At 32.6% G+C, this 22,158-nt stretch overlaps 3 protein-coding genes across 3 annotated transcripts; 2 read left to right on the top strand and 1 right to left on the bottom strand.

The window, feature by feature from the left end:
* The first annotated feature begins 3,758 nt into the window (after positions 1-3,758).
* Positions 3,759-7,115, top strand: LOC123911251 (protein N-lysine methyltransferase METTL21A-like). Its single transcript, XM_045962628.1, has 5 exons — positions 3,759-4,027; positions 4,760-4,902; positions 6,048-6,232; positions 6,647-6,760; positions 6,842-7,115. Exons 1-5 carry the CDS (start codon positions 3,791-3,793, stop codon positions 6,967-6,969), a joined length of 807 nt encoding a protein of 268 aa, XP_045818584.1. The 5' UTR covers positions 3,759-3,790; the 3' UTR covers positions 6,970-7,115.
* Positions 7,116-8,907: 1,792 nt separating this feature from the next.
* On the top strand, positions 8,908-14,084 carry LOC123908861 (alcohol dehydrogenase-like 6). The gene is made up of 10 exons (XM_045959589.1): positions 8,908-9,125; positions 9,232-9,368; positions 9,812-9,849; positions 11,135-11,457; positions 11,983-12,065; positions 12,191-12,266; positions 12,370-12,431; positions 12,658-12,753; positions 13,148-13,309; positions 13,815-14,084. Exons 1-10 carry the CDS (start codon positions 9,089-9,091, stop codon positions 13,929-13,931), a joined length of 1,131 nt encoding a protein of 376 aa, XP_045815545.1. The 5' UTR covers positions 8,908-9,088; the 3' UTR covers positions 13,932-14,084.
* Positions 14,085-14,677: 593 nt separating this feature from the next.
* On the bottom strand, positions 14,678-20,205 carry LOC123908860. The gene is made up of 5 exons (XM_045959588.1): positions 19,850-20,205; positions 17,723-18,680; positions 17,042-17,208; positions 16,164-16,424; positions 14,678-15,481 (listed from the first exon to the last, which is right to left on the bottom strand). The coding sequence occupies exons 1-4, from the start codon at positions 20,014-20,016 to the stop codon at positions 16,217-16,219; spliced, it is 1,500 nt and encodes a 499-aa protein (XP_045815544.1). The 5' UTR covers positions 20,017-20,205; the 3' UTR covers positions 14,678-15,481; positions 16,164-16,216.
* Between the last annotated feature and the right edge of the window lie 1,953 nt (positions 20,206-22,158).

Below are 22,158 nucleotides of genomic sequence, written 5' to 3'. Positions count from 1 at the left end.
CTTTACAACTATGTCAAAAGTAGAATAATTAATAAGGGTACTTTTGGAAGAATAACATTAAATAAAGCAATTTTCGATAATTTTTGTTTATATTTGAGACCAAAAAAATGTTAACTTTTGCTTATAAATAAGGCTAGAAGGAGTATATCTGCAGTTTGAAAAAATACTTGTACCTATTTTCATACTTGTGTGGGTAATAATTTTTGTATTCGTGCTTATACTTCCGGGGTACCTAAGTATTCGTATTCGTTACTCGTATTTTTGCTAAAAATAAATCAACCAATTATAAAATATAATATTATTTTAATATAATTAAAAAAAAATTCAAAGATTTTTAATATTGACGCATGAAAAGTATAAAACAAATTATTAGTAATATAATGTTAAAGTTCATTTCTCTGTTGACATATTCACATCATGTTTGCATTATATTATAAGAGTTAAGATCCGTTGACACCATATGCCAAAGTTTATATTGACACCAAATTCTATCCATTTATTTTTATTTTATCTAATGGCTCAATTTTATTCATTTAATATCTAAATTGTCAAAATAATAATAATAATAATAATAATAAATAATATTTTCCTTTTGTGAAATAAATAAAACAATTCATCGTCTCCCTTCCTCCAAATTCATTTGCTCTCTCAACAAGTATCATCATGATTATAACAAAAAGGTAATGTGCTTTAAAAAATTACAGTAAATTTGAGTTGAATAAACCGAAAGGTTTTCATAAAAAAAAAAAAAAAACTTAAAAGTTAAATGCATTTTTTATCCCCTTATTTTTAAAAAAAAATGAAATTTTGATCTCTCTATTTTAAAAACTAACTTTTTGATTCCGTGCTTCTTAGTATCTTTTTCAAGTTTTGGTCCACCACTCTATTTCAAAGTCAATTTTGATGAGGTGACCTTATTACTAATGATGTGGTTGTGTCTATGTGGTTAAATTTAATATCCATCTCATTCCTAATTTATTTAATTCAATAATTATCATTTTATAAAATGATATATATTAACTTCAAATTAGAAACTCGTTTAATTTTCTACTATAACCAGGTTTACGGTTCTTCATCATTCCCAAATCCTAAATCACTGCACACAAAAAAGTAAATTTTACAAAATAGCTTCCATTGTTTCTTTTGGGGTTTTGTGATGGCCGGTAGGGGTGTTCGCAGTGCGGTTTGGTTCGGATTTGAGCATAAAAGTCATCTTAACCGCGAGATAAAAATGCATGTGGTTCGGTTTGGTTCAGTTGGTTTTTAAAAAGTCATCCAAACCAAACCAATGCGGTTAGAGTTGGTTCGGTTTGTGCAATTTATCACGATATATAAAATATGACAATATTTTTAACTTGTTACAAAATAAACGTAGGCAATTTTAATTTATTTTATTGTTTACATGATACAATATGCATATACATAATAACTTATTTTTAATACCAACAATATAGTTTTGATCGCGTAAAATGATATGGTTTGACAGCCTACTGTTTTATGGACTCAATTAGGGTTGGTTGTTAATAGTTGATAGAGCTAAGTTAAGTATTGCGGTTTGGTTTGGTTTTCTAAAATGAAAACCGCAAACCAAACCAAACTGTGCGGTTTAGAAGAAAAATGATATGTGCGGTTAAAACTAAATGCGGGTTTTTACGGTTTCGGTTTGAATTGGTTCGATTTGCGGTTTTACTTTTGGATTGGTTGAGATACGATCACCCTAATGGCTGGTGCGTTTTGCTATAGGAGTTGTTTGATGGGGATGAGGATAGAGATTTAGAGGGGAAGCTGAATTTGATTTTTTTTTTTTTTTAATTGTATCCAAAATAGAATTATCAGTAACAACACCCAAACCCAAAAAACTTAAACACTAACACTGCTACTGCACAATACACACAACACAATCATCATATGGAAAATGAGAGAGTATAGAATAGAGATTTGAAAGCCAATGGTCAATGATGAATTATTTGGACTTAAAAGAGTATTTGACATGGAAGATTATAGAATAGAGATTTGAATGCTAAGTGACATATATGGATCCTGCTTTGGGAATTTAGGATTTTTTTAATGGGAATTTAGGTTTTGATTTTATTTATTTATTTATTTCAAATTATATTATTACTAGTCCCACACCCGTGCGTGCGATGCACGGGTGTTATGTGATATTTTATATTATAATGTTGAAAAATCATTCGTATAAATTGTAACAATAACTATTATGAAAATGAAAATTATAATAATAACATCAACAACAATAAAATAATAATAATAATAAAAATAAAAAAAAGGTGATGTACTTATCACTTCCTTCAACCAATATATTTTCAACCTTATATGTTGATCCTTCTTCAACCAAATTTTTTTATCTTTGAAACCAAAAAAACATCGATAGAGATTTTGTGAAAATTTGAGAAGTATATCAAGATAGTACATCACCTTTTCATCAACAAACAACATATTCATAGACGTAACCTCAGTTGGTTTGTATTTGTCTGTTACATTCCACACATGTACTATTCGAACTTTCAACTTTAGATTTGATTTTCCAGCTACTATAGCGGACACAGGAGTGTAGATAGGAGTCATGGTTTGAAATAGTGATTTTTTTTTTAACTAAAAACTAAACTCAATAGAAATGTATGCATGGATAAAGAAGTAACTGTTATGCTACTTATATATACCTATATGTATAGAGAATGAGTATGGACCATCGAAATTGAATGAAATATGATAATGATAATGGTTATACATTCCAATCCCATAACCTATAACTCTTTGCATAACCTTCAATCTTCTCTACAATTATAATGTAATTAAGTCAATAATGTATACACTCTTCGTATTTTTTTGTGTGACTAAATTAAATAATCTTTGTTGTCTCTATGAAAACGGTTGACATTTAAATGAGATAAATGTTGAAAGAGAATCCAACTATGCTCATCCTCATTGTCACTAAGGAATGTGATAATAATGTAGAAAAATGTAATATCTTGTGACATCAATTTTTGGATAATTGGAGAGGTATCATTCGATAATAATGTAGAAAACTGTAACATCATGTGACATCAATTTTTAGATAATTGGAGAAGCATAATTCTTTATTATGAGATTGATATAATATAAAAACAAAAAAAAATAGAGATGAGAATGATATAATATACGGAAGTGATGTGACATTATTGAGTGATTTAATTGGATTAAGTGGGTGATGTGGATTAGGATTGAGATGAGTAGTAGGAGAACTATCTAAGATTTATATATATAGATTTATTTATTTTAATATTTTAAAAAATAATTATTGAAATAAAAGAAAATAATAATTACAAGAATAATTGCAAAATATAAGTTTTCCATGCAAAATTTAATTTTAGCCACGGCTGGAATAATTGCATTCCTGTTTGTAAATTCCATGGTAAATTCTTTCTCCAAGTTGGCTGGTAGCAATTTCTAGAGATTGGATTTATTTTTTTTAAAAGGTATCTAGGTTTGAAATTTTGACTATCCAATTTTTTTTTTTGGTTTTGAAAAAATTTGTATGGGTGAAGTCAAATAATAAAAAGGGTAAAATTGAAAAAAAAAAAATTATTCGTAGGGGTGGAAGAAAATATTTTCCGCTGTAAAATAGACGAAATATGAAATGGGCTTCTTGCTATGTTTATGGGTGTAAAAAAAGAAACTTTGTAAGAAAAAAGGGAGGTGTGATCAGCAATTCCCTGGTTGATAGAAAAGGTTTAAAAGCCCAAATGACGAATGAAGCAGAAACTGTGTGAGTGAGTGAGTGAGGTAGAGAATGGAGGAACAAGACGAGCTTTCACCGGCAGCAATGGTGAAGTTGGGTTCTTACGGTGGTTCGGTGATGTTGGTTGTTCCTGGGGAGGAATCAGCTGCGGAAGAGACCATGCTTCTTTGGGGTATTCAGCAACCTACACTTTCCAAACCCAACGCTTTTGTTTCTCAATCTTCCTTGCAACTTCGCCTTGACTCTTGTGGTCACTCTCTCTCCATTCTTCAATCCCCTTCTTCCTTGGTATCTCTCTCTCTCTCTCTCTCTCTCTCTCTCTCTTGCTGAATTGAAGTTATTGGTTAAATATTTGATTTTTATGATTATGATGGTATGCTTGAGTTCTAATTTGATGACCCTTTTGATTTTTGAGCACAAATATGATGACCCATTTCATGAAATACTATACAACTGATTTTTTCTGCTTAAAGTTTTAAACTTGCAGTGGTCATTGATTTGCTGTTTTTGTTTTGCTGCTGGTTATGTTTGTAATGATGATTGAGTTTTTAGAGTATGTTATTTTGTAAGTGTGTGTTATGATGATTGAGGATTAGAGTATGTATGCATTTGTTTGCTTGTGTGTTTGTGTGATGATTGAACATTAGAGTATGTACGTGGTGACACTTCAGATTGAATGTGATTTTGGTGTCCAACATGTGTTAGTGTCCGACACATGTGATTATATTAAACTTTTCTATTTTTACAAATTATTACCGGTGTCAATGTCGTGTCCAGTGTCTGTTTATGGGGTTGTGTTTGTGTGTTTTGTGTGTGTGTGATGATGGTTGAGGGTTATAGTATGATTGTGTGTGTGTGTGTGTGTTTTAATGGTTTTGAATTTTAATCATGTGGATAATCCGTATTAGAGCTTAATTTGCAATTTTAAGTTTTACTAGTTAAATTGCCATCATACATACATACCATTGTTAAATTCAGTTCAAACTTCACAGTTATGGCCTTTTGGACTTTTGATTCAAGGGCACGCCTGGAGTAACTGGATCAGTGATGTGGGACAGTGGAGTTATACTGGGGAAGTTTCTAGAGCATTCTGTTGACTCAGGAATGCTTATTCTTCAAGGCAAGAAGGTCGTTGAATTGGGATCTGGTTGCGGATTGGTTGGGTAATTACAATCACAATCTCATTGTTATTGTTGATTAGTTTGTTGTACTAAAAGGCTATTACTTTTCGGTACTTTTTCTTAATTTGCTTTTAGCTAAGATAATCATTAGAGAGAAAATTGGACTAGCTCTCATAGTAAACACTAAACAATATAGGATTTGGAATGAGATCGTCTTAGGTGGTTTGGAGCATGTGTGGAGAAGATTTATTGAAGCACTATTAAGTAGAACAATAGATCATATGGAGGATAATCAAATAGTTGAAGGTAGAGGGAGACCAAGGAATAATATAACAGTATTTTCAAAAAGTGGTTTTAGCAGTGTTCTAGCATAACCGAGTTTGAACAAATCGTTATTGTTCTGTAATAAGCTATTTAGTACGAAGCGTTGTCAAATAGCTATAGCAGTACTATAGAACTGTACCATAGTGGAATTGAACAGACCACTATTTATTTGTGATCTGCGATTGAGTCATTGACAACATTGGGACTAATATAGGTCAAAACAGTAAGAATGATTTAGAATTAAATTATCATTGGATTTGATTCATGGCATAATATTTTAGTGTCGTTTGATCAATTTAATCAACTCTACCTAATGAGAAAAGAGTTTTTTAATATAAAAAATATGGTGTTGTTTGATAAACTTAGTCAATTCCACCAAATAAGAAAAGGCTTTGGTTGTAGTGGTGGTTTTAATCTTATCTACCTAGAGTAATGAACATGGAAAGTGGAGCATAGAGATTTTGCAATGTTTTTTATGATTAAGTTGTTTAGTTCATCTCGCCTATTAGAAAACTACTTCAAGGGCCTGTTTGGATTGACTTATTTGAGTTTGTCTATCGAGCATTGTGAGACTGTTTGGGAGATCTTATTAAAACAGCTTATGACACGTCTATAAGTTGTTTTCAGCTTATTTATTTAAACTCTCAAAGATAACATACGAAAATAGTTTATAGCTTAAGTAGCTTATATGTAAGCAATTATTTGATAAGTGTTTATGCTATAAGCACTTAGTTACACAGTTTATCCAAACAAAACCTAACTGTTGTTGTGTTAAGTTGTCTAGAAATGGAGAAGAATAATTTTATTAGCTTGTTCTCGATCAGTCTATAATGCTCTATTCTTTTTTTTTTCTTCTTCCTTAGTTGCATTGCAGCTCTTTTGGGCGGTGAAGTCATTCTTACCGATCTACCTGATAGGCTGAGGTTACTCAGAAAGAACATCGAAACCAATATGGAACATATTTCTCTGCGCGGTTCAATAACAGCTACTGAACTCACATGGGGAGAAGATCCTGATCAAGAACTCATCGACCCCAAACCTGATTATAGTAATAACCCTCCCTCAACCCTTTCTAACAAGTAATGAACTCACTGTGGCATGTTGCAGTCATTTGTGTTGCCGTTTTTTTCATCATCTTAGACAGTGTTATCAATCATGGATTGCAGGAAAAATAGCAATATGTTCAAATTTTGCTACACAATTGTTATAACATATTGCGTAACAATAGCAATTTGTTTATATTCTGTTACACTATAGCGCCGCTATTTGACAACACCGATCTTAATCCAGATCATGAATTTGTTGTCTATTGGCTAGAATTTTGGCTCTTGCTAATGTTATGTATATGACATGTTCATTTTCGAACTTCCATTTTCTGTTTTCACATTTAATGACAAAATTGCACCTTGTTTCCTGTTATCAAAGATTTGTACAGAAAACTTAATCGATTTGTTGTTTTCAGTACTAGGATCTGACGTGGTGTATAGTGAGGGCGCTGTTGTGGATCTTCTAGAGACACTTAGTCAGCTCTCTGGACCTAACACAACAATTCTTTTGGCTGGAGAACTTAGAAATGGTATGGAGGGCATTCATTTTTCTTCATTTTTAGGCTCCAATCCTTATCATAGTTGTGAAAAATTATGTTTTCTGATTTCAGATGCAATTCTCGAGTACTTCTTAGAAGCTGCAATGAACGATTTCACAATTGGCCGTGTGGATCAAACACTATGGCATCCTGATTTTCGCAGCAATCGTGTTGTTCTTTATGTACTAGTTAAGAAATGATTAAGAGTAATTTTGTGTAATGATGGTAACATAGCACTATTATTTGCTTCCAAGTTTTTTTATTTAATGAGTTTGGTTTGATGAATACTACAATACAATAGTTTGTGATATATTTGAATGGAATGAGATGCTTATGATTTAGGCTAGTTTGTAATACATTAAGATAAAGTAATTGGTATGTGTTTTGAACTATGAAATCATGTCTGCAATTTTTAAAACATTGGCAAAATTTCTCAGAAAATGCACTTTTTTTTTCAGGGTCAGAAAATGCACTTCTCAACAGCATAATTGATTTAAAATTGTACTTGTAGACGAAGTAAAATATGTATTTTATGGCAAAGTCTATGGTGCAATCAAAAACGCTATAACGAATACGAATTTTACAAAATCCACCGTTGGATTGAAAGTTTATATCGTATAGATCATCCATAAAAAAATTTAAAAAAATTGAAAATCATTTGATATGTTATTGAGACCCGTCAAAATTAACGTTTTATGGATTTTTATTGAATACCGTTAATCTTGATGGGTCTCAATAACATATCAAATGATTTTCAAAAAAATTTAAAAAATTTATGAATGATCTAAACGATATAAATTTTCTATCCAACGATGAATTTTAAAATTCGTATTCGTTATAAAAATATGGAAGACTTGTGTACCATGCACCACTTAATCAAGTGGTGCATGTTAGACAAAGCTATAACCCCCAACCCCAAATAATATGATTTTGTTTTCCTTCCCTTCTCCATTGACCCAAAAAATCAACTACACTACCAACCACCACCAGCTTCACTCAAAAGTAAAAGGCTTAAATGCAGTTTTGACCCCCCAAGTTTCACAATTGCTTGATTTTGGTCCCCCACATTTTAATTGCTTGATTTTAACCCCCTAAGTTTCACAATTGCTTGATTTTAGCCCTCCAAGTTTCAATTGCTCGATTTTGGCCCCCCAAGTTTACCCCATTTTGCATTTGCTAGCCCCCCGTTGAATATTTTCATTAAAAATTGGTTATGTGACATTTTAAAATTAAATAAGTATTTAAAAATAAATAAATAAATTACAAATTGTTTTTTAAAAACTAAATTATAATTTTTTTGTATTATATGTAGTTTGTAAAATAATTTTGTTATATAAAAAAGTAAAAAAAAAAATTATGAATTATTTTTTAAAAACTTTGTAAACTTTTTTTTAAATAAAAAATAATTATTAAACTTTTTATTAAAAAAACAATTTTTAATACATTTTTATAAAAGCAAATATTATTATTTTTTAATTAAAACATATTTTTAATTTTTTTAAAATGTCACATAAGCAATTTATAGTAAAAAAAGTCAACGGGGGGCTAGCAAATGCAAAATGGGGTAAACTTGGAGGGCCAAAATCGAGCAATTGAAACTTGGAGGGCTAAAATCAAGCAATTGTGAAACTTAGAGGGTTAAAATCAAGCAATTGAAATGTGGGGGGCCAAAATCAAGCAATTGTGAAACTTGAGGGGTCAAAACTGCATTTAAGCCAAAGTAAAATAAGGGAATATAGTTGGAGAGTAATCGTCAAATAAAAAAAGTAGTCGCAGTTGTAAAATTGCATGTAATTTCTCCTAACTTTTTTTTTTACTCTTACTGGTGCATGTTATTTTTGAGAGGATTAATTTTGTGATAAAAATGATTAGCAGTGCAGTTTGTTGTTAAATTTATATTTAGTCTTCTTTTAAATAATTTTTATAAACTAAGATATCTTCCAAACACAACTGCAAAAATTAATCGAGATAAGTGAGATCAAGGTTGAAAATATAGTAAATAATCTCATTTAATTTTCTTATTTTAATTTTAATAATATATAATTGGATTCGTACACCAAAAAAAAAAAAAATATATAATTGGATTCTCAATTTTATAAAAAGAAAATCATTAAATAAGATTTGATATTTCAGACATCAAACTTAGAATTCATTTTTTGATTATATTGAAAAGGAAAAAGGAAGAGAGTCATATATTCCTCCACCTACCACCAACATCACCACCACCACCAACAACAACAATTGAAGTGTCTCTTGACTTTAGCTGCTTTCTAGTTCTTCTTCATCTTCTGAGACAGCAACAGCCAACAGCCACCCAAAATGGCATCATCAACCCCTCAAGTCATAACCTGCAAAGGTGAGTCCAGTTACCATTATTATGACTTTTTTTTTAAATTGTTTTTACTTTCTGTTTTGATATGTATGTATGACTATGTACATTTGTTTATGAAACAAACAAACAGCTGCAGTGGCATGGGGAGCTGGAGAGGCATTGGTAATTGAGGAAGTGGAAGTTAGTCCTCCTCAACCATTGGAGATTAGGATTAAGGTTGTCTCCACCTCTCTCTGTCGTAGTGATCTTTCTGCTTGGGAATCTCATGTAAGTGTGTCTTCTTATTTGTAATGTCATCAATTTCCAATTAGTTATGCCTATAGACATTGTCCTATCCTCATACCAGAATTAGTCCTTTGTGAGATGTAATTCAGTAACATTTTGTTTAACATAATCGTTGATTAACTATGTAGCACCGACACTTCAGGTTTAGAGGTGTGTCCGACACCGATACAACACTTACACATATGGTTACATTCAATTATTGTATTTTCTCAAATTATTACTGGTGTTGACATTTTAGTGTTACTGTCGTGTTCGTGTCTGTTAGTGCTTCACAAATTATTAATTACCATTTTATTAATATAAATCAGATAGATCTCAACTCTATTTGTAAAGGCTAATGAATATTTATTTTTTTGACATTGTTTTGATTCTAAATACTAAATTATATGGAACTAACATCTAACATAAGGTGTTTTTATATGCAGGCCATATTTCCTCGCATATTTGGCCATGAAGCATCTGGGTAATCTTCACCTAATGTTAAACATTGAGTCATTAGTAATCCTTTTGTTATTTTATTTGACGATCTTAGAAGAACGTCATGTTAAAGTTATAGTATGAATTTAGAATTAGATCAAATATAGAGACACCAATGTTTAGTTAGAGTGGCAGCACAACAGAATATTGTCACGAATATCGAGACCTAACTAACAAATATGACTATTACTGATGTTAGATAACATTGCGTATGCATTGTAGCCATGTTAAAATTGCCGTCTGTAATCGTAATTGCGGCCACATCGACTGCATTTGCCTGTATTTTGCTACAATATCAAGGTTCATAGCGTAGTCGCTGTTAGAAGTCCCACATTGGCTAGAGATATGACAAAGATAACCTTTATAAGGGTAGTGCAAACCTTAACTCTCAAGCTAGCTTTTGTGGTTGAGTATAGGCCTCCCAAATTCTAACAATGGTATTGATGCTTTACTCTCTAGCCATTAACCATGCTACTTGATCTCTCTCGTTGATATGTTTGCTTTGTCGAGTGGTTAGTTGGTTTTTGATGTGCTATCTCATCTTCAACACAACATTGGTATTGATGCTTTACTCTCTAGCCATCAACCATGCTACTTGAGCTTTCTCCTTGATTTGTTGGTCCATAGATGAGCTAATTACCTTTAGCACAACTTGAGTATTGATGCTTCACTTTATAGACATCGGACCTCTTTTGACATTCTATTTTGCTTCTATCTTGAGTGATTGAGCGCTCTTGATGGTTAAGCTTTGTGCCTTAATTGGCTTTGTTGAGTTGCTTCTGCCTATGGTGGTTAAGCATCTGCCCTTAGTTGGCTTTGATGGGTTGTGTTTCTTCCTTATGATGGTTAAGCACAACTAGTTATATTTGAGTTGTCCTTTTAGCCGATGTATTCCGGCAAATCTCATTGTATTTTCCTTTATTTTTGATGTACTTTTATATTAGTTATCCCAAGCCGGAAGTGTTGTGAACACGTTCCAGCTTGCGGGAGGCTATTAGAGATATAGTTAGTTGCACTAGTTACTAGTTAGTTAGTCTAGTTGGTTAGCCTATAAATAAGTCATTTGTACCTAGATTTCTCATAATTGTAATTCTACTCATTATCATCAATACAAGTTTTCTACCTTTTCTCTCCACTTTTCTATGGATACCATGATTCTTAACAGTCGCAACTGCAATTTAGAACCATGATTGTAGCATCGAGGACATGACTTTAACTAAAGTAATTTTTCATAGTAGATAGATATTGAATATTGAGTAATGATTTTGCAGGGTTGTTGAGAGTGTAGGGCAAGGAGTGACTGAATTCAAAGAAGGGGACCATGTGTTAACAGTTTTCATTGGAGAATGCATGTCATGCAGGCCGTGCAAATCAGGAAAAAGTAATGTTTGTCAAGTTTTGGGATTGGAAAGAAAGGGTTTAATGCATAGTGATCAAAAGACGAGATTTACAGTAAAAGGGAAGCCTGTTTATCATTATTGTGGTGTTTCAAGTTTTAGTGAATATACCGTCGTCCATTCTGGATGTGCCGTGAAAGTCGGTCCTCATGTACCTCTTGAGAAAATATGCCTTCTTAGCTGTGGTGTTGCTGCAGGTATATTTTTACAAGTATTTTTTATTTAATAAGGAGTGGAAACATAAAGTTCAAGGAAACTATATAGCTCCTTCGGTCCTTCCGTTCAATCTCATGCTGAGCGTCACTGTAGGTTATTTCAAATAGATTAAGAAAATTTGTAAATAAAGAAAATTGTATAACGATTTTTCAGTATCATCCTTATTAAACATTAGGTGCTAATCAGTGTTATTGTAATTTAGACCGCAGTATTCATAATAGAAAACTACAGCAAACAATTTGTGTTCCTATCCGTTAATTTATCTGTTTCTTTAGAGCCAGATTTGCTATTCTAAGTTCTAACTGTTATTAATGTATAGTAGAGTATAATTAACTTGAGAGTGATGCACATTTTATTAATTTGGTAGTAGAATTGGAATAAAATTATTAAGTATCCAAACAATACTTCTTTTGGGGCATTTTTCTCGATGGAGAATGTTGAAATTATAATGCCATTGATGAAATCTTTGTTGCTGATTATGTGACTCATTACATTATTAACATTAGGTCTAGGTGCAGCATGGAACGTTGCTGATGTGACAAAAGGATCAACAGTGGTTATATTTGGTCTTGGAACTGTTGGCCTTTCTGTAAGTCCAATCCAAGTAATCTTCTGACGAGGACGACAAGAGCGCGAAGAGAATTCATATCGTGCTCTTAAGGTCCTCGTAATCTTCTCAACAGATGAATGATATAATCTTTTCCTGTTGAATAGGTTGCTCAAGGCGCCAAACTAAGGGGTGCTTCTAGAATAATTGGTGTTGACAACAATCCACGGAAGTGTGAAAACGGTAACAAAGTAAATTCTTCAAATTACTCTAAATTTATTTTTAAACCTTCAAACCTGTCATAATCTCTTGATCTACTATTGTTTTGTTGATTGCTACCACACAGCTAAATCTTTTGGGATTACGGAAGTTGTTGATCCGAATTCGTACAAAGAACCTATCGTGCAGGTGGATTGTTCATCTCATTACAAGATATCCAATTTAACATTTTCAAATAATCTTATATAGTTGTAATATATGACTATCAAAAGTATGCTTCTAGATCATAGATAGCATATGTGTAATCCAAACAAGTTAATTTATTCTTAATCTTAGCATGTAAACTATGAGGACATACACAAACTCACATAAGTTATAAATAACATGACCACAATTTGTGTGCTGAAATTTTCAGGTTATTAAGCGCATTACTGATGGTGGCGCAGATTTCTGTTTTGAATGTGTAGGTGACACTGATATGATAACCACCGCATTGCAATCATGCTGTGATGTAATACTCTATATCCTTAAAGTTGTTTTTTGATATTGAAAATCTAAAATCATACTCAGGACCTATGTAGATTGGCTTATGTGAACTTATCTATTGTCATAAGCACTTGTAAGATACTGTTTGGGGGAGCTTAAGGAAACAACCATTGACATGTCCATAAGCTGTTTTTAGCTTATGTCCATAAGCTCTCCAGGATAGCTTATGAAAACAACTTATAACATATATAAAAGCCACTTGACTTGATTTTGTCTTTTGTTATAGAAATAGCTTATAAGTTATACAAAAACACTAATATGATAATTAAAGGCAGGCTTATGCTATAAGCGCTTAATTAAGTTGTTTATCCAAACATAGTCTGACTTGAATTTCATTTTATCTTTCCTGTGCCTAATAGGGATGGGGTTTGACTGTAACACTTGGTGTACCGAAGGTGAAGCCTGAGATGTCAGCTCATTATGGACTATTCCTGACGGGAAGAACATTAAAAGGATCTCTATTCGGAGGATGGAAACCTAAAACTGATCTTCCTTCGTTAGTAGAGAAGTATGTGAACAAGGTAAAATGACAATGCTTATAATATCTTCTTTATCTGAGCATGAATATTTAAACTTTTACTTTATGTTAACACATGACAATGCCTGTTTGACCAAATTATTGTAACTTATACTTGTCTAACCAATTCCTGGAAAGAGGTTGCTACATTTTGTGTCCCACTGTTTCTCGACACAGATCTCTCTTAAATACATACATTCATTTGTCACCTAATCATATTTTTCAATATAAAAGTCTATTACAGATTTTTTTCAATATAATAATTGGCCCGGTGGCGAAGACTTTGGTCCTTGGAGTTTGCTCCTCTCAAGGTCTGAAGTTTGAATCCTCTCGATGCCACTTCTTGTGTTGGGTCAGTCATACAAAGCAACAAAAGCTCTGGATTGGTGTTCTTCAAATTGTCGGTCCTTGGGTCAGATATCGAGTTTTCAAAAAAAAATTGTTAGTTGTTGTGACATATTCCTTAGGCATAAAATTATGTGCTAATGTTATGATAAATGAAAATGCAGGAAATCCAGATTGATGATTACATAACACACAATTTGCAATTTGATGACATTAACAAAGCTTTCAATCTCATGAAGGAAGGAAAGTGTCTTCGTTGTGTTATCCATATGCCAAGATGATTCCTTTGGCTACTTGTTTCTTTCATGAAAAGTGAAAAATTATTGAAGAAATTATGATCCTAGAGTGTGTAGAAGAAATTAACTATTTTGCCTGGTTAACGGTGTACATGGATGAGAATTGTCAATTCTAAAAGTACAATATTCATCACTCCATTCCAAGCTTCTTTTGAAATTATCATATAGTCTCTCCTGTCTATAAACAAAAAATCACATGAAACAACTGATGCATCTAGTCTATATTATAGATCATATATATTCGTTATTCAACGGATTTGAAAAAAGATTTTTTGTTTATAATACTGACTAAAAAAATTAACATATTTAGTGTGTTCATTTTGTGTATTGATTATTCTAAACTACTCATTTGTATATAGATTTTTTTTTTGTCAAGTAGCCTAGTGGCTAGACTCTCACACATTTAAATGTGGAATCCGGGGTTCGAATCCCGGCCACTCCAATAATGTCTCTGGTAGCTATCATTTGAGCTACACTTATGAGACATATATAGATGTGTTTAACTCCGACTGAAAACCATTTTTATATTCTCCATAGAAATAAACCAGAAATCAATTGAGTTTTCGTTGGACTAAACCTTTTTTATATGCTAAATTTCAACAATTTGCACAATTTTGTAAGCAAGTTTTCCATATATTACTTCTGTGTGTTTCACATGTTTTCTATTTTTATGGAAACTCAATAGCTGGCCAAATTATCGACTAATCTAGAAGACCAATCTTGCTGTCCACTAGCAACATACTCCGGGGTTTCAAGTCTACACCACTAGGCCAGCCTCGGAGTTAATGTTTCCCATGTCTTGAACTCCAATTTGATCACATTCCCCTCTTCTTTTTTTGTTAATGAAGAAACAAAGTGCTTTCTAATTTACAAAACATGCCTAAACATAAAAAAATATAATATTTTCTTAAAACATGCAGGAATACCAACAAAAAAACAGATATAGTCCTTTTTGTGAACACTATAAAATTTAGCTTAAAAATAATGTTTTTAAAAAATCTTATTCAAGTGCAACATTAATAGCCACCTCATAAAAGTTTATTTAGATTGTGAGTCAAAAAGGAATCTCTACATAGAGTAGAAACATTACACAACTTCCACCCAGTTTTCACTTGAACTAATAAGGGAGTAATAATCACAACATAGGATGAGATAGTAAAAGCACTCTGCACTCATGAAAGGTAGAACTTCCTGAAGGGTCCACCCGGTCGTGGTGGAAGAACAGTCACGTCACCACCGGCAACTTCAATGGTGGCTCCAGGTTCCTCAGAAAAGGATCATGAATTGCAGGTGCGGTATCATCAATCATCCATTGCCATGTCCTAAATAGTGCTCAAAGTGTCCTTGATTGGTCAAGTAGAGGTTCAAACACAACTGAAGGTACATGCACCACAGCACCAGTATCCATCAAACATGAGAGGTTGAAGCTGAGGAATGTTAGAATCTTAACGGATTGCCTCTTTGGTGGTAGATAGCTTATCATCTAATAATCTGATAATAATCAAGGCTAGCAGCTGTAAATTCAAACTGAAAACCTGATTTTCATGACAAAAGAAGGGTTTACAATTGCATTAGTGCTGTGTATATTATAAATTATATTTCAGTTGCAAACTGCTAGATTATGAAAAGTTCATCATTTGCAAACCCGACACAATGTTGTTCTGGCTATGTAAAACTTGAAGTACTAAGGTAGAATATGAAACTTAAAATAATATTTTTCTCTTCGACTCTAGTGCAAAATATTTGAGGCCCTAGGTTAACTGTCTCAGAAATGGCATCAACTACCCAAGTGTGTGTAGCGGTTGTGTTTGTTTGCGAGAATGGATTCCTCGTCAAGTCAGTTTGGGGGGTGTGGACACACTTGCGCGAATTCGGGTAACATCTACTTATATTTTCATCGTATTAAATATAACTACTGACAAACTAATTTTTTAATATAGCTATCTTGCATTGGGATTTGGGACTATGGCAACTTATCAATAGCAAATAAATATTAAAAAGTCAACTTGTACAAGGATCCTGGTACATTATCAGAAACATGGCATTGTTCAACTAGGAATAACTTTCATCTCGCCACAATATGTTATTATACCTCCATTAAAATATGCAGAACCTCAACAGTTGCCAATCTTATCTTTATGCAATTGAATTTTAATGAATGGACTTCAGTAACACATTCAATTGAAAATTTGAAATCAGATTCTAATATTCTATTACCTGAGTTTCTTGTGAGTGAATGCTTTAACACTTGTTGTCATGAATGCATGTAACTAATCTCCAGTTAATGCCCTTGGTCTATGTTCAATACTAGAGAGGGACATCCCTGTCTGTGAAACTGCTCTGACGAATGCCATATTTGCTGTCAAAGTTGGGGCATGATAATGGTCACCAGTGCCAAAGACAATCTTGTTTTTTAATGCCAGCTTCCTAGTTGTTGGGAGGCCCATCATGCGTTCTGAAGGAGTATCAGGAACAACCCTGTGTTGATCCTCCAGATTGTCAGTTCAAAATGTTGCAAATATTATTTTAGGCGTTGACAACTTTGGAAAGAAAAAAAACATCGCAGAACTTGATGTCATGTGTGAACATACAAGATTAAGTTAAGAAAATCCCTAAATGCTGTTGTAATATAGAGTTTAGAAAACATCTGTTTATTGCAAATGTAATTAGAGTTTATTCATGAATCATGACCTCTCTTCTACAATGATGTCAATTGTGGATCACGGGAAATAGTGGTTTGCTCAAATTCCGCTGTGCTATAGTACAACAGTCGCTATTGACAATACTTTGTACTAAATAGCGTATCACAGAACAATAGTGATTTGTTCAAATTCCACTACGCTATATAGCTGCTATTTGACAACACTGCTCTCCTTACCATGATAAATTGTCTACTTGGACTGTAAAGTGTCCATATTGGATGTCATTCTCCTATTATACATTGTTTTTATAAGTTTACGGAAGTTACAATCTTTGAGGAAATATCATTCTTTGTGCTAAGTTTACATACTATCACTGTAAAAAAAATTGCCTTTTTCTTTTGCAGAATAAATTTAAGTGGTTCAAATTGAGAAAGAATAACTCATTAAACTCACCTGAGACAATTTATTAACTTGTTAGCTCTAAGTTTCTCATTGGGCCCTCCACACATTAGAACCAACTCCTTAAATTCTGAAAGAACACTCTCACAAATTATGCCATGCTTCCCACACAGGACTTTACCAAATTCCATGTGGATTGGATTTTGAAGTTCAGACATTATCTAGCACAAATATTGGAGAAGGTTTTTGTCAATTCAATTTACACCAATGAAAACCAGAATAGTTTATAAAAAACTAAATACAGTGCAAATATTTAATTCACATAGTTAACTAAAACAACATATAACTTTAGGTTAGTATTCGGAAGGACAAGTAATCAATACAGTAACTGGAATTTATCGAATATGATATAATTTTTGTACCTTTCACTATGGATTAACATGTGAGTAAACTCAAGATCATCACCAATTTAATAAACTTTGGTAACAAAGTATGAATGGAGGGTGATGAGTTTGGTAAATAAAAAATTGGAATTCACAAAGATAATGTACCATTTTACTAAGTGAAAATGCTAAACTAAGAATCATTTCAAAAGTCATAACTGGATCATCGGGTCTGCATATTTTGAAAGTTTTAAGCTAATGGTTGTTAATTGAATGATTGGAATGTTTCAACATAGAAGCATGCAAAAGGTCAAAAACAGAAAGCAGGAGGCAAAAAATATCGATAACTCACTTGACCAATCACAAAGTCAAAGTTTCCCTTAAACCGCTGTCTCAGTTCACTTTCCGGAGTAGCCAAAAGTTTCTCTGTTCCACCATTACTAATTCCTGATACAAAAGCTATCAAAGCTGTTGTATCAAAATTTACCAGATCACTTCCAGCTAAAAGATTCCTAGACTCAGTCGACTCAGAATTTTTATCGTCCATGGAGCTTAGTTTCATTCCTGTAATAACAGAACAGAACGTACCACCCAACTTTGTTTCAATATCCTCTTGTGATAGCTGTGGTCTAGTTTCAGCTTTATCTATAGAACGCTCAAGTTGAAACGAACCCACATTAATGGCATTTTCTTCCAAAGAAAGCAGTCGTGTTTCAGCCTTTTCTACTGAAACCTCTACTTGAGAAGAATCTACAGTCGAACCTTCAACATTACATCCAGAATTCGGAACAACATCCTTGTCATCAACAAGGTTGATTTCAAGGACACATGCATTTCTATATGATCTTGAGATAACATTTATCCAGTCACCTTCTGTTTCTTCCAACATGTTAGAACTGAAAACCGAAAACTCCAAGTGGATTTCAGATGCCCCAAACTCATCCCGAAGCTTGTCATCAACATGGCTTGCAATCCCATTAGCAAAGAAAATAATAACTGAGGAAGGTTGTAACGTTAAGCTAGATTTGGCAGCAGCAAGTACTTGTTGAATGCGTAGCTTCAAACCCTTACTTTTATGACAAGTATTCCATGAAATGTACTTTGGATTCCTATCGGATACTATAATCCACACAGGCTTCCCGTTGAGGATACATACCACATCGACATGGATGTCTTTAAGAGAAGAACCGTGTCTCTCTTCACGACTAACTGAAGGGGATAGTGGGATTGATTTGCAAACTCTTGAAACTCCACTTATGAAAGGCTGCTGTAGAATATGTATAACTGCTTCCAGGTGCCCGATGTTGACACTGTTATTATCACAGAAACTCTCATAAATTATGAAGTAATGAAGAATGCATCAATAGTTACCTACCTCTAATCAACTAGAGGTGAAAAAATGATTCAAAATACATTAGGACAAATATGTCTGCACCTTTCCATTTTCACTTTAAAAGTAAATATAACAAAATAAAAGACACTACATCAAAGTTAAGATCCAACAAAACTATCAAGTCATAAAACAGTGTTATAGTAACTTGGAATTTGGAAATGCTTCATTATAGAGCAATTTCTTTATAGGAGTCCACTATACAAAATAAACATGGCATGATATTCTAAACTGATAATGTTATTTCTTAGCAAGGGGTTCAAATTCAACAAAGAAGAATGAGCAAATCCTCGAGTTCGTCTCTGAAATTGTGGAACCCTGGCAAGTTGGTCCTTCAACTTGACAAAAAAGATCTCTAAAATTGTTAATCAGTGGCCATTTAATTCTAGACATTACCTTACGTAGGCAAATATTTCAAATTAGTGTCAAAATTGAATAGTTCAAATCAAATTGATCCTTCAAACTTATATATGATCATAAAATTAAGCTACATATTTGTTAGCTAAAACCAATGTTGGTAATCACAAGTCGAATTGATCACACTTTGCCATAATTCCAAAACTCAAAATCATTATAACAACCATATCCACCAATCCTAACATGATTTAAAATAGAAATTAATTTCTACATACCACCGATAGTATAAACATATACATTTTTTACATATGCATCCGATCAAATTTCACCTTTTGTCACTTTCTTATGTCAATTCCTAAAACATCTCAAATATCCATATGATGAGACGTGATCAGATACATCTGTAAAAAAGTTTTAACCTTAACAATTAGGATAAACAAGTATACTCTCCTATGACGCATGGACACGGACACGAACATCGGACACGATACTGACACGTCACACATAATAATCTGATAAAATAATGCGTGTCAGACACGGGACACGCCTAATCCGAGGAATGTTCCTCTATTCCTTATTGTAAACAAAACAAAACAAAAAAACACACACACACACACACACAACACAACACAACACAACACAACACAACACAACTAATGATTTTCTTAAGATAGGAGTAATAAGGAAGTGAGGGTTATATGAATTTGAGATAAGAGTGAAGTGAGTAAAAACCTTAGAGGGGTAGAAGAAGAGGGTCGAGAGAGAAAAGTGAGCTCAGAATGTGCCAATTTGAGGAGGGTTCGTTTGCAAGAGTGAGTGATGTTTGAAGAAGATGGCAATTGGTGAATGGCATCAATGACAAACCTGCATCTTTGTTTTGCTACTTCTACTTTCTCCATTGTTATTTATTGGTTCTTTTTGCTTCAAAGTTTTCAACTTTTGTTCTTTAATTGCATACCCATCTTCTTCAATTTCCAATTTCTGGTTTCAATAACGGAATTTCACAAAACCCTAGTAGATAGTACTATATACTAACAATTTTAAATTGTTTATAGTATTTCATTTGATTCCAAAACCTATCATATTTCGCGCTCTAGTGGTTGTGCATCGCATTTTAAACTGTCAGTCATGGGTTCAACACCCGCTGATTGCTTTTCATCTCATTTGAAAGGGTTAAATATAATTTTCGTCTTTATAGTTTTTGCAGAATTTTATTTTTAGTCCCTAAAGATTTTTTATTCGCACTTTTTGGTCCATGAAAAATTTTCTATCACAACTTTTGGTCCATACTTTTAATCAAACTCTTGTATATTTTCAAATTTTTGAATGGTTTTTTGTATTCATGTTTATAGTATTATAAAAACATCTCCATTAAAAATTTAGAATTTTTTAACATAAAAAGAATTATTTATAAATTTTTATGTGAAAAAAACTAAAAAACTCATATTTAATTCATCTCTTATTAAAAAAAAATTAAGCTTTTCCAAGAGTGATTCATATAATGTATTTAACATGACCGAAGAAAAAATTTTAAAATTTCGAATGATATGCATGAGTTGAATGAAAAGTAGGGGAAAAAATTATGGCAAGAAATACTTGAAGGATTAAAAAGTGCGAAAATATCTTTAGGAGCTAAAAACAAATTCTAAAAAACTATATTGACATATTATTAAATGATTGAGTAACATTCAACAAAATTTTTAGAGTATTATAGTATTTGTTTTCAATATACTAAAAAAATAATAATAAAGAAAAAAAAGGTCAAATTATCCATTATAATTTAGGTCTTATTAATTAATTTTTGTTCCTTCTAATATTTAGTCTCACTGCACACCTTCTAATATTTTAGGCAAGAGCAGTGTCTCTGGTAGGGGTCATCTTAAATCTTAAATTGCATTTATAGTTATGAATTGACAATATAATAATGAATGCAAAATTGTGATATTTAAGGTTTCCAAGTCGTACTTTTCCAATTAACAACAGCCGAATATGTCTGTGTCTCACCAGACTCAGCTGCTATAGCATTCTACAAAAGATAAGCACGTAACAGACCCGAGACAGTCCCAGGTTCTGCCTACATCAGACCTGAAACATAACACAATCCCTTGGCTAAATTCCAATATTAAAGTAACTGATGAACACAATTTTCGACAATAAAGTTTGAGTCTAGCACTTGTTACCATACGTTCCCATAAACTTCAAAATAGACAACAAAACAGAGCATAATTATGAACATCTAATTTACAGACATCGAAGAACATATATTAAATATAGGGACATCGAGGCACATTGCAATTGCATTTAGACCATCAATTTTAGAGACATCAAGGGATATAAACTCAATTTAGGGACATCGTGGTACATAAACTCAATATAGGGACATCGAGGGGATAAACTCAATTTAGGGACATTGAGGGACATAAACTCAATTTAGGGACATCGAGGGACATATACTCAAACACCTTCCCAATTTACCGTTATGAAAAAATCATATATTTCAAGTTATGAATAAAACGTTCATAAACAAATTGCATTTAGACCATAAAATAAGAATTCATATTGTAAACAACATTTTCCGTAAATATTTATCTCGTTAGAGTCATCCAAACACATGATCTCAATAATTGTCTTAAGAATAACTTTTAGCCATTATACAATGAATTACTTTCCAATTTAGCCTTCATAGGTTTGATAATCATCATTCACCAATTTAGCACATTGTTGGATACTCAAGATTATGCACTCCCATTTAAATTGAATACGGATCATCAATAGGGATATCGAGGAACATATATTCAATTTACGGACATGGAGGACATATATTCAATTTTTGCATCTAAGGCACCAAGGGTCTTCTCCACTTACATTTGTAGTTATGAACATTTGTAGTTATGAATAAGCATTCACACTGAAACTGCATTCAGACCATCCGTTTTAGGGACATGGAGGAACATAAACTCAACTTAGGGACATCGAAGGACATACCATCAATTAGGGAACATATACTCACCAAGAGGTACGCCGGCATCCACTCCACAAAG

Source organism: Trifolium pratense, linkage group LG2, assembly GCF_020283565.1.
Source record: "Trifolium pratense cultivar HEN17-A07 linkage group LG2, ARS_RC_1.1, whole genome shotgun sequence".
NCBI lineage: Eukaryota > Viridiplantae > Streptophyta > Magnoliopsida > Fabales > Fabaceae > Trifolium > Trifolium pratense.
Note: the sequence above shows the minus strand (reverse complement) of the source record. Positions and strands in the feature narration are given on the sequence as shown.